General features: G+C 36.7%; 1 protein-coding gene across 3 annotated transcripts in view; it reads left to right on the forward strand.

The window, feature by feature from the left end:
* The window catches only part of LOC107696539 (zinc finger transcription factor Trps1-like), a 134,250-nt gene that overhangs the window by 44,030 nt on the left and 76,463 nt on the right, over nucleotides 1-13,757 (forward strand). For all 3 annotated transcript variants that reach the window (XM_016496905.1, XM_016496904.1, XM_016496906.1), the window contains exons 4-5: nucleotides 2,460-3,544; nucleotides 11,412-12,051. In XM_016496905.1, the coding sequence (XP_016352391.1) occupies nucleotides 2,460-3,544; nucleotides 11,412-12,051 (1,725 nt within the window). The remainder of the gene's footprint in view (nucleotides 1-2,459; nucleotides 3,545-11,411; nucleotides 12,052-13,757) is intronic.

Here is a 13,757-nt window from a genome sequence, read left to right on the forward strand (position 1 = left end):
TCAATGCTTGTGTTTATTCCAGAATCCAGCCGCGCCACGCACGTTTCTGAAGCGGCTCTCTGTGCTGCTTCTGTAAAGATACAAGCATACGCCTCCTTTGAATAAATATAGCCAAAATCCGTCAAAATCCCACCAAAATCCGTTGCCATGACTTATCGTGAGAGGCAAAAGGTTATGTTTTAGTCGCATAACATTGGTTAATGGAAACGCCGCCATTTCGCAATAATTTTTTATCGACATTTATAAAATAATCTCCAAAGTTTTGCGCAAATCTGTAATGGAAACGTGCCTTGAGACGGTGCCGCTGCATGTCATGCCAAACCTCTCACGGCAGCGTCATCAGCTTGAGATCGTTTTTTTGAGATCGGCCTTTTAGAGACTGCCGATCAAACATCCCAATGTGATTATCGGCCGATATTGATCGGTAGCCGATTAGCCATATCACCTTGGCGATTTCTGATTTATAAAAACAAACAAACAAAAAATGTGAAGGAGATTAGTCTGGATCATGCTGGCACACTGTATTTGGCTTTGTTCTGTGACTTCTGGCTGATATATCGTAGCACTAGCCTCAGTGTATCATGTTTAAATGGACCATTATGAGCCTGCTTTGCACATGTGCATGTACTCAGTCAAGCAAGCACACAGCGCAGTTTAGAGTACCTGATGTTTTTTTTTTCTTCTAATAACACCGGCCACAATCTTTTTCAATTCAACATCAGCCTGTCTACAAATTGTCGTAATACCGTATAAATTCTTAGGGAAAAAGTTTGAATAATGAGTCTATTCAAAATTCGTTCCTAGTGGAATTTTCCATGCAGTAATATCGACGACTTCGATTTCTCAGGGGGGGAAGGGGGGAGGGGGGGAGCCAGTGAAAACACCGGAGTTGATTTATTTTAAACGATGGGTAATGAACAGATGTCATAGTCATTTATCTGCCTAACTTTCAGCAAGGTTTCATTCTTCACTTCAACAATGTCATGTTTACAATTTAAGTTTGGTTTCTACGAAATGAGCCAAGTTTGGAAGCATTTAGCTTTAGTCAGTGCAGGGGTGATTTTGCCCAGTTTACCAGCCAGATATAATGATTTTAATTATTGCTAAATAACTGATGTAACTGTTTTCACTTGTGTTTCCTTGTTTAGTAATAATAATATTAAAACTATATTATTTTAATTTTTATAACATAACATGCATTTTATTTATTATATGTAGTATTTATATTATAGTTATTATATATGTAATATTATGGAATAATGATATATTTATTTATTTTGATAACTTGATTTCAATACAGGCGTCAAGATTAATGAATATGCATAAATATACATAGCACACATATTTTGGAAATAGTGTGTTTATAGGTGTTTTAAACAATTTCTTTGTAATTATTTTTTTACTTAATTTTTTTATTTAATTTTCTTCTTATTATATAATTTACTTAACTTAATTTGCTTTATTTTTTATTTAATAATTAACAGTAAATAATAACTGTACTTAATTTTATGCACATCACATTTTGTTTTGGCTAAGTCGCTTTAGTTGCATCTTCTATTTTTATGGAGGATATTTGTTTTTCTCTTTCTTTGTTTCTTTGTTTTTCTTTCTTTCTTTCTTTCTTTCTTTCTTTCTTTCTTTCTTTCTTTAACCATAACATCATTTTTTGTTTATATTTTAAAAAGGTTTGTGCAGTCTGTGTCACAAGTGCACTCTTCTTAAATGCAATTCCTCAGACAGGTGATACAGACCGACCAGCCGAGGCTTCAGCTTAGTCCACTTTGTATCTGTAATCTGCATGTGTAAGAATTATAATCAAGCACATATTACATTAAGCAGTGGGTATTTATTTAATCATTGCTTCTTTTTTGTCTCTGTAACTGCCAGATAAATATTCCATATTCTTGTCTATAGGCCAGACATCTATTGCATCTTAAGCCATAGATCTGTCTATATTTTAATATACATGCAATTACACTGATTTCAGAAATATTTTTGTTAGTTAATTTAGTGACTGAAAGGCATTTTAAATATATTTTGTTCTATTCATTTTTTCCTTTCTGTTTTGTTAAATCCACAATTTAATTTCAAAGTATCAGAACTAAAGTTTCACCTGGATATTATTAATCAGAAAAGATCCATTTTGTGGCTGCATGCATGGTCGCTTTACTCTTTGACTCTTCTACAGGGTTCACATGTTCCCCATCTGCTCACTGAAGGATTTTTGAATTCTCAGTGCTGAGAAGTAATAAGAACATAAAATGTGATTTGCTTTTGTGTGGTGATAACTGCTGCCTCGTCTTCGAGATTGGGAGGGTTATTGAAAGTCTGTTGTCTGTCTTATATCAGACTTATATTTCTCTGTAATTCTCTGTAAGTCACGAATGATTGTTCTTTCCCTTTATCTAATTTTCTTTCTTTGTCATCCATCCCCCCCCTCAACTTCCCTGATCTCGCAGGTAACGCTAGCCGGCACCTTCATCGGAATTGGAAGAAAGACACAGGACTGTCAGGGCAACACCAAGTACTTCCGCTGCAAGTTCTGCAACTTCACCTACATGGGAAGCTCTTCTGTAGACCTAGAGCAGCATTTCCTGGCCACCCACCCCAACAAGATGAAGAGTCCACCTCCGTCCAACCCCAACCTCGAGGAGAAGTCCTCAACTGAACGGAAGGGGAACTGCATTCCACGCATTGAGGCAGACGAGCAAGGGAAGTGGGCCGATCGGGTGGCGGTGAGGGCCGAAGATGACACTGTGGCTGGGTACTCCGTACCAATCAGGGCATCAGACTCCCCTAGCCGCACTGGAGGTGACCCCCCTGCAGCGTATTACTGGTGCAAGTATTGCAGTTTTAGTTGCGAAGCTACCAGTGCTTCTAAGCTTCTGGAGCACTATGAGAAGAGACACGGCCAGGCGGCCATCAGGGAGGGAAGTCCAGAGGAAAGGGACAGAAAGACCCATGACGGAGACTCCCACTTACGGAAAAAGGAGAAGACTGGAGCAACGAGTGACCCAGAAACGGTAGTAACCAGTTACAACTGCCAGTTCTGTGACTTTCGTTACTCCATGACTCACGGTCCGGATGTCATCATCGTGGCTCCGCTTTTGCATCACTACCAACGGGCTCACAGCATTCACAAGTGCACCATCAAACATTGCCCCTTCTGTCCCCGTGGGCTCTGCACTCCTGAGAAGCACCTGGGGGAGATTTCCTATCCCTTCGCTTGCCGTAAGAGCTCCTGTTCACACTGTGCTCTACTTTTGCTGCAGCTAACAGCCGGAGGGACCACTACCCCATCCCCGCCAGCTCCCCGAGCGTCCGTCACCCATCAGTGTGACCAGTGCCCGTTCACCTCGACTGATATTGACTTGCTTCTCTTGCACTATGACAGCACCCATACCTCGCACACCTTACTGGAAGTCAAACCTGAGGAGGAGGGATCAGGAGATGCAGGGCCAGGGCGGGTCCATCCTGGAGAGTACACCTGCACTAAGTGCCATTTCTTCACGGAAGTAGAGGAGGACATCTTTCGTCACTACAGGTAGAATCACATAACAAATCACCTTTTTTTTTTTTTACCGTCCTTACTGGATTTATTGTTAACATTTTTGTTTTTAAAACAAATTGTATATGTGATATGTGACTCATATCTGTACAGTTTGTGCTATAAACATGAATGATACCTCAAATTATGCTGCTTGTTGAGGAAAGGTAATCTTCAATTTATGGAGGGACCCGAACCATATCTAGGGGTCTTAAGGGTGAACTGTGTATTTAAAAAAAAAAAGAGGTTATTATTTAGCATTAGATTGCATCGCTTTAACTCAGTTCATTAAATATATAAATATGATGTTATTAAACACAATATTGGACCTTTAAAATATTTAGTTTAACTTTCAGTTATTTAATATTTTGATAGTATAGTTACATTTAATATATTGTAGCAAAAGACCATTGGACAGAGTGAGCGGCTGGTAATCCAGCAAGCTTGTGTTAAACAGTTTTTTGCTTTCATGCTTAAACAATCAAATACATTTTTATTAATGTAAATATTAATACATATTATTTGTTTACTTATTTCAACTAATTCCAACATTTGTCATTTTTTATTTAATTTGCTTTAAAGTACTAAAATAACTAAATCTAAAACAAAAATAAAAATTAATAGAAACTACATAGAGACATAAACTACTAACAATGACAAAAAAAATTACTAAAACTTTAAAATGAAAATGGAAAATATAAAAATAAAAACTGATTCGAAATATTAATGATATTATGTATATTTAATATTTTATTATTGTAGCAAATGGCATAGCATAGGACAGTGAAAGCAGCTGTTGATTGTAGCCAGCAAGCTTGTTTTACACATTTGTTTCTGTGTTGGCAGTTTTGCTTTCATACTGATAGGTAACAGGTTTTCCTTTTTTTTTTGCACTTTACTTGATGTCGACCGACACAGCTGAATAAACTGAAAATGTTAAACGTCAGGGAGAAACTTTTCCTGCAGCAGTCCCTCATTGGTTTTGATTTAGCTTGTCTTGAGACCAGGTGCGTAGATGTAAATGTGTGCACTTTAGTGTTTGTTTGCGTGTGTGTGTGTGTGTGTGTGCATGTGCATATGTCTGTTAAGTGTGTACGTGTGGAAAACTATTATTACTTTTCCATATTCTCTCTTTCACCAGCTGTGTGGTATGTAGAGTACGGATGTGTATGGCTCTGCTTTACCTTCACATAAGATCTCAATTACTCTCCATTTTCTGCCAGAGTTTACAGGCATGTCTACATGTGCTGGTTTGAATTTATTGATAAAAATTAGTTTACTGCACCACTGACATCCATATGTCCGCTTGAGTTTGGCACAGTAGAAAGAGAACAGAAAGGCACTTTGCTAAATCTAATATAAGTGTTGTGTAAATACACCAAACCACCTCAATGCCACATATGTTTGATATTACAGTATATTGTGCCATATTATGTGCAAGAACTTCTTCTGAGCAGTTTTACTACTGATGTTTACATGGCAAAATGAACCCAATAACAAATCGGTAGTATCTTGCATGTACAATAGATTTTATATTTTATAAGAAATACTTATACAATACTTTCTTAATAATCTCTTTTTTTTTTCAGTTTAATTTTAAAAGTATTTATTAAAATGTGTTTAACAATTCTGGTACCAATTCCATTTAACGATTATGGTTCCTAAACTATGATGGTGTTTTAGTGCCATTTTTAAAACAAAAACAAACAAAAAACTAAAATTTCATAGCATTATGTGATTACAGTTGTAATATTATAACAATAAAGTCATAGGGAATGTAACATCAATGTGATGGAGAACAGTAAACCGAATCACATCTATCTGAAATTTTCTCTACAATAAATTGAATTTCTTATGTATTCTCTTAACATTATGACTGTATTCTCACTTCTGTTTTATTTTAATGTGACATTTATTAACAATGATGGGATATTCTTAATCTTATTTCATTCATTACTCCGAGCAACCTGTTGCAAATGATCAGATAATTTCAGATTTCAGGCAGCAGAACAGTAAAAACATCAGAAATCAATTGTAAAAAGTAATCTGAAAAATAATGTAATAATCTGTTCATGTTTACTGCATCTAGCCATGCCCATGTAGCTGTTTTTTTTTCTAGCAAAGCTTATAATTTAGTTGGTTAGTGAGTCATGGTTTGTGCATCACATCTTATGGAAAAAAAAAACTGTTGCAAAGGTGAAACAGATGTGATATATATATATATATATATACGAGCAATATCACTCGAGTATGAGAGCGATACCGGCTCTATATCAGCATGGCTGTGATTAGGCCAGAGGCACGAGGCAATCACAGCCGCTGATATAGAGCCGGTATCGCTTGAGTACGAGAGTGATATTGCGTTTATACAACAGTTCGACAGAACATGTGTGTAATTAAACAAGAAACAACGGAGTGCCTAATAAAACCCTCTTTTGTGCGGAACTACTTCCTTCCGCCACGGATTCAAAGCTCAAGTTGGCAGTTAAACATATTATAAGAGAGAAACAATGCGGCAAGACGAGCATCCGAATAAGAGAGAGAGAGACCGCGAAGCTAGACGTTTCTTCTTATATTAACTAACGTAATCTACGATTAGCTCAGTGAAGAATAAAAAAAAAAGCATAGACCCGGCTAGGAAGCGGAGTGATACAAAATTGTGAAAGGGTGTTCCCGTAGTGATACCAGTACAATATCTCACGTTTCTCAACCAATCAGATTTGAGAACCAGAATGAACTGTTGTATAAATACAGATAAATACATTAATTGATTGGTTCTTGTGCAAGGCTGACAAAACAACCCACAACAACACTCAAGTTTAAAGTGGCTCTGATGCATGTATTGTATATTTTATTATGTGTTCCATCCACATCTGTTGAGGAATGCAGCTATTCTAGAAGTAAGTCAAATGTCATGAAAATCAATTTGGTTTCAATATTTAATTTTTTTAAGGAACCCAGTTTTGAATGAGAATTGATTTCCAACCTATTCATAATTCATTCTACATGCATAAGAACACACATACATAGTCGTTGGACAAAGAAGTCACACATAACTGAATGACAGGCACAGTTTTCCTACTATTTAAACTTTTTCCGTAATTGCACAGGTTCACATGTTGCTAAATGATCAACGATCTAATCTGACTTGTCAAAGATCTTGGCGAAGGAATCATTTGTCAAGTTGGCACTCATGTCAGGAAAGACTGAATTTTAAGGCCTTTTAAACCCACCTGTCCCTTAAGGAACATGTGTGAAGGTTTTTGTGCGCTTAAGCCTTGAGTGACGTCCATCATGATCCAGCTGCCTGGGGCTGGTTGTTTCAGGTGGACGTGGAGCAGAGTGTTTTCAGCCTGTGTGTGCGGCCTTTCTGAATAAGGCGCTGCTTGTATTCAGAGCCCACAGCCTGGAACCCGGCAAGGAGAGAGCCAAAATCAGACTTGTATGGCCTCCCTGGAGAGCTCCTGCTTCTCAGCTCAGACCGTGCAGAGTGTGTGTGTGTGTGATCTGAGAATTGCATGAGCCGATGAGCTTGCATTTGAACCCCCTACTGTGATTTTTCTCCAAATAGTTTTTCTGTCACCCAGTCAGGTAAGCAGCAGGCCGTGCTGTACCCATTTTTTCCATTTCCTGTGTAATGTCACGGGGATGGTGTCGGTAACGTTTTTGCTCTGCTCTGTGTACTGTAAAATGGTAGTATTGAGCAGGTGTGCTGGTGCATAGCTAAAGGGCTTCATTTTCACAAGCGCAAATTACTGCCACTCAGTACCGTTATTGACATCGATATAGGTTCTCATCCATTTTTTCATGTTTTTAAGTATTTCCCCCTTAAATCGATGATGTTGTTTTGATGCTTTGCAAAATGAAACTGAAAAAAGTTAATCTATAACCTGTGATTACAATTAAATTGAAAGTGTTGAGGAAATTATAGTGGAGGAAGTAGGTAGCATAAAATTTTGTTCGGTACATAATCTCACACACTTATGCTCATACAGTTTTGAATGATTACACAACATTTGCTGGCTGTGCAGATGAATGCTGACCCCTTATACAGTGATTATGGCTCTGCCTCAGTATAAGAGGGGTGAAAAGACAAACTCCTTGCTAGCGTTTTGAACTCTTTCTTGTGACCCAGTCAAATGAGGTAACCTGCTTTTGCTACCTGCTTTTTAGAGTTGTGATTCAAGGAAAAAAGGCAGCAAGAAAAGGCCATGTCTAGGCTGATTTAAATCCTTTGAAGTCATCTCACTATCACTATGAAGTTGTCACAGTCTCTGAAATGCCAGTTGATGAGTTGTGTTACAAGGCTCTGTCATTTTCCTTTATGCTTGTAAAGGAGTTTTTTGTTTTGTTTTAACAACAGATGATTCCTCAGATGGTTGCCTTTTTTGAACGATCCATTGTGTTAATAATGTTGCTCATTAGTTATTTACTAGCTGTCAAACTATTAACACACCTCCCATTGTGACGTAATCACGCAAAGAGGAATGACGCAAGACTGACATTTCCCACAAAATCTGACCCGACAGCTTAAATCATAAATAATAATTATAAGCTCACCGTTGTAAATCGGGGTAAGGCAAGAAGATCATTCGCACTTTTGTTTTGTTAATTTTTAACCAAAAAATTCCATAGTGCATCAGCATCTTTACATTTTTTTTTCATGGTCTTTGGTACTGTTGACAACTTTTGAATGTCAGCTTGAACATGTACTACTCTAATCTGATAGTATTTCCTTCATGTACCTCATTATCAAGCAGATGCAGCTGGGATTAACACTTTAATTTGTTTATGTTCTTAATGTGTTTTCTTGACATCATAGGAAATGTGATAACCTGTCAGCATTTTAATAAAAAATAATTTGACGAAACTGTCATAATTAACTGTAGTAATGCACTGTACTTGTGATTGACATTAACAGATGTTTACAGAAATCAGGTGTATTTATTTCATTATTTACTTACTGTTAATTTAAATGAACTTCAATGAGAGTATTATATTACATCCACTGAGGTTACACAAGGGGAATTGTTTTTGTTGCTGCTTGCTTTTTAGGTGAAATCATGTATGCATCTTAATATTAAGTAGAAATATTTTCATTTCATCATTAAGCACACTTACAAAGAAAACAAATAGTAGTACAATTTAAAATAACTTTGTTTTTCTGTTTCAATAGATAGATAGATAGATAGATAGATAGATAGATCTTTATTGTCATTGTTTTAAAGACTGGTTAACGGCACACAAGGATTGGCAGAATAGAAATATACATAAATACAAACAACGAAGAGAGAGGTATTAGCTATATACAGTAGTTTGTGCAAAATACAATAATTATGTCATTTAGATGTTTTAGAAAATATAACATTACATTTTAGAAAATAATGGGACTGTCAATGTAACCCGTACGATTAAGTTCATGAAGACATTGCGTGTTAGAATAAAGTTTCACATCAACTATTCCATTTAAAAACTTAACTTTTAACAGAACTCATGCCAGAAAACAATCAGTTCTGGGTTGCAGGGTTTGACGAACTTATTTATGCTCCGTGTCAGTGACCAAAGACTACGATTTGTTTTGGAAGCAGCCCATGCTTTGTTGGAAAACAGTTGAGTCTTGGTTGGTGGTGGTGGGGAAAGCTAGTTTTGTCTGGTACTGATTAATGATAACTGAATGAATCTGTGTGTCTGTCGCTTACGGTAACTGGTCCTCATAAAACAACTTCACAGAAGTTTAAATGGTCTTCAGATGTCCATTTATTTCTAGATGTGATGTTTTTCTTTAAATGACTTTGACCTAAAATATAGCAAAATAAATGTGCAGTTATGTTGTTTTTTGGACTTTACAAAGTAATATTTGGATGTGTGTACCTAATGTTTGTTTTTTTTCCCTGAGATGTAAACATTGTATTGTCTGTAATCATGCAACGGATCGTATGCTTTCTCACACCTCACCGGTCGCTGGAATGCACCAATGTTTGATCTGCCCCTGCCTTCGTGTACCTAAGACGAACAAATTACAGAACTGCATGCTGGGAAAGTCAGGCAGCAGCAATGATGAAAAGCACTTTTACACTCTGTCCCTACTTTGGTGCTTAGAGGGGCAGATATGGCATCTAGCTGTTTTGCTCTCTTTCTTCTTCTCTTGCTTTTTATCCATCCAGGTTCGATATATTGTCAGATTGTGAGAGGCTGTTTACTGGGTAACAGATCTCAGATTTTATTTGTTTTTTTGTTTTTCACAAAATAAGGAAACTCTTACACTGATATTCAGCTTGAAGGATAGGGCTCTAGTGGGCATTTATGATAACACCAGATAGCTTTCGTTTCCCAAAGAATACACTCTTGTGTTGAACCAGGATGGATAAAAAAGTCAAAGAAGAGAGCAAAACATCTAGATGCCACATTTATTACATTTAGCCAGATTTCTATACACAAGTACATGAACACACATAAACACTTGTAGAATTCTGGATTTGTGAAATTTTACATTGTAAGTTTTATATATCTTATTTTATGAGCGACTTGTTGTTTTGTTTAATATTTTTGTGGAAAATGTGTTAGATTTTTTTTGTCAGGATTCTATGATGAATAGAAAGTTAAAAACAGCATTTATTTAAAATAGATCTTTTGTGACGTTATAAGTGTATTTACTGTCACTGTCTTTACTGTTTTCGATCAATCAAAGGTGTACCTGCTGAAAAAAAAAATATTTCAACAAAGAAAAACTAATTTCTTACCACAAACTTTTGAATCATTAATAACATTTCATCCTAGGTGCACAGAATTCACTGAGTTTCAGTCCTGTGTCTAAAGTCATTTGTATTTTGTTTTATTGGGCTAGTCATATTTTATATTAAGGAATATTACAGAAGTACAAGGTGTATTTGTACAGTGGTTCTATAAACAAGAAGCTATTACTAAGTAACTTAAATGGCAGTTTTTTTATAAATAGTTTTTGGATTTTTTTTCCCCCAGAATAATTCCAAAAGAAGCCAGATCATCAAGCAGTGCAAAACCACTACATTTGTCCATTTCCAGTTCCCAGTGAAATATCATAGTTCTGTTGGACTCAATAGATAACAGCATCTTGAAACGCTGCTTAGATTTGAGGAGCCGTTGTATAACTATACAACATCATTTGAATTGCTGATACTTGATGAGCGTGTTAACGTGTTTTTTTTTTTTTTATTATTGTTATTGTTATTATTTCATTTATAGATGATCTTGGCAAAGGGTATTAATAACTTGATTTGACTTTGAACGTTCGACACTAAGGACTTTTTTGCTTTCTAAACCTCTCATTCAGCGAAAATACTCCATTGTGGTACAGTTAGCACTTACAGCCAAACCTATCAATGAATGGCCATTGTCCAAGCACATCTACTGATGCATGTAAAATAAACACAGTTTTTTTGGGTGGGGTACACTCGCCTGTACTTCTTTGACAGTGGTCAATTTCAAACAGGAAGTACAAGCTTATAGAAAATCATTGGTGTTTCTGGAGAGAATGTCACTATCATTTACCTAAAGGTTAGCAGACTGTTCATTTAGCTTTCCTCTGCAGAGAGTTTGGAGCAGCTCTTTGTTTCCTTTATTTGGAACAGAACAAAGAGCCATTATGCAGACGAAAATAGCTGACTAAACTGTAATTACACAACATTACAGAGATTCAGACCAAGCTCAGGGGGGCAGAGACGTCAGATAAGGAGAAAGTACACACATTCAGGATGTGGATTAGTCTTTTGTCTCTTAGATGACTCTCCAGGGGGCAAATAGCATGGTAGTATGCGAAATGACTGTTTTATCCATGAAGAATGATATAGATCATGATCGCTGAGACCATCTCTTATACTCTTTGCAGGAGGGTTCACGGCTGCTGTCGTTGTCGACATTGTAGTTTCACTGCCACGGACACCACGGCACTGCTGGACCACTTTAACTCCGCCCACTGCCAGGACTCTGCGGATCCAGCCTCTGTTCCTGCCAACGGCTGCTCTGCCCCCTCAACCCTCCGCATCAAAGAGGAGAGCAAAGGTGATCTGAAACTCTATAGCCTGGTGCCTCCAGAGCCCAGCAGAGCTGAGCCGCTTCCCGGCTCAGAGGTTGTGAAGAGTGAGGCTCAGGATGAGAAGGAGAAAGGCTGGGTTGAAGCGCTGGGACCTGTGACTGGCGGTGGAGTCCGAGGTGGGGAACAACACGTGCAGAGCCTGGTGTGGGTGCCCAAAGAACGTGCAGGGGAGATTCTTAGGGGAAGCCCAACCCCGTTCCCCCAGGCCACACTGGGTCTACTGAATGCTGTGGCAGCCGAGGTAAAAGAGCAGCAGCAGCAGAAGGGGGCGACCATGCTTAGAGACTCATCAGGACTGATCTTCAGCCTCAGCGCAGATGCTAAAGGCTACCTGCCAGGGACGCCAACCAGCATTGCAGAGAAAGCCGGGCAGCACTACCCAACTTCTACCGAGGGCAAGAGCGCCAAGGAAGAGTCTCAGTCACTCTTAAGAGTAAGAGATGTTCTATGTCTGTCCACTCTGTCTGGACTTCTGTTTTTTTTTAATCTTTTTAGAAATGTATGAATTTCCTTTCCAGTTATTAAGCCACGTGACCAGGCTCAACAGATTTTTTTTCCCCCTGCTGGCATAGTTACATTTTTTTTTCTAGCTCTGCTAATATTTTTACTGGCCTCATTACACAAACAAACAAACAAACAGACAGACAGACAGATAAATAAATAAATAAATGTAAATAACATACATTAATATATTGCTAAAAATGTTTTTATAACGTTTTTGAAAAGTAATTATAATATACAATTTATATAAAAATATAACAATGATAATAATAGTAATAATAATGGTTGATTATTATTATTATTATTGTTAAGTGCAAATATATTTCTATTTTTATATTTTTAATGTAATATTTTATTTAATATAATTTATGTAAAAATATGATAATAAATGCACAGTTGTTTTTGTCTATTTTATAGTTTTAAATTTACTATTTTATCTTAAAACAATGTTTTATAATAATCAAATAATGTAAAATATATAAATATAATTTTTATAATATAATAATTTTATCATATTTATGCAACATTTTATGTACATGAGAAAAATATGATCGTTTTTTGATTGCAGATTATGTTTTCTGTACAATCAATTGTACAAATAATTGAATGAGTATATGTACATGACCAACAGATGTGAGATGTATTGACTGCATATCACTGACCTGTTCCAAAACTTTCATACTGGCCATCTTTGTTTTTGAGCCCTGACCTGAGAACAAATGCCAGGGTTTCTCTTAAGATGGAGGGGCAGTGTCCATGACAGTGAAGAGTTTTCAATTGCTTCTCCGTGCCTATCATACTACTGCTGGGGTGGGATCTTCGTAAAGCTTAAGTTGTTTGTGTGTGTGTCTGTCGGTCTGTGTGTGATCATCCTTACTTTTAATGAAGTCAGTATGTGCAGAGAACCTCTGCTGCTCAAAAGCCTGGCCAGACTAATTGAGGTAGTTAGAGAGCTGCAGACACAGTAACTGAGCCATTGTGGTCTTCAATGCTTAGAGACAAACAAATAAAAAAAACTGGAACATATACTTGGCAGGATAGGTGGAATCACACTGAATGACACACGCTAGAAGCGCTCTTTCTCGCGCACACGTGTGATTCTAGTTCTCTCCTTGCGCCTGAATTGTCAAATACACACACAGTTGTTAAAATGTCCATCGTGTGGTGTATCTCACATAAATGCAGTCGGTTATGGCTTAAGTGAACCTAAACAGGAGGGTGAAAACTGCATAAGCGTCAGTATATTACATCAATGCTTACTTAAAGGGACAGCAGCTTAATTAAATACGTCTGTCATTAATGTTAATCAAACAACAAAAGATGTTAAATGTATACATTTTAAATAAACCTACTGTATTAAAAAACAAGTTTATTTAATTTGTATCTCTATTGTATTTGTCCTATGGTTTGTAATTTGATTCTTTGTTATTTTTTATATGAAAAAAATAACTATAGATATATGAATATTATATAGATATCATGAAATAAAATTTCTTATATCATGGTCATATTGCCCACCTGTCCCATATTCCACCATGAAAAATCTGGTCACACTATAAATATTGTGTGTATGTATATATATATATATATATATATATATATATTAGGGCTGCACGATTAATCGCATGCGATATTTAA

Source organism: Sinocyclocheilus anshuiensis, unplaced genomic scaffold, assembly GCF_001515605.1.
Source record: "Sinocyclocheilus anshuiensis isolate Anshui unplaced genomic scaffold, SAMN03320099.WGS_v1.1 scaffold590, whole genome shotgun sequence".
NCBI classification, from domain to species: Eukaryota; Metazoa; Chordata; class Actinopteri; order Cypriniformes; family Cyprinidae; genus Sinocyclocheilus; species Sinocyclocheilus anshuiensis.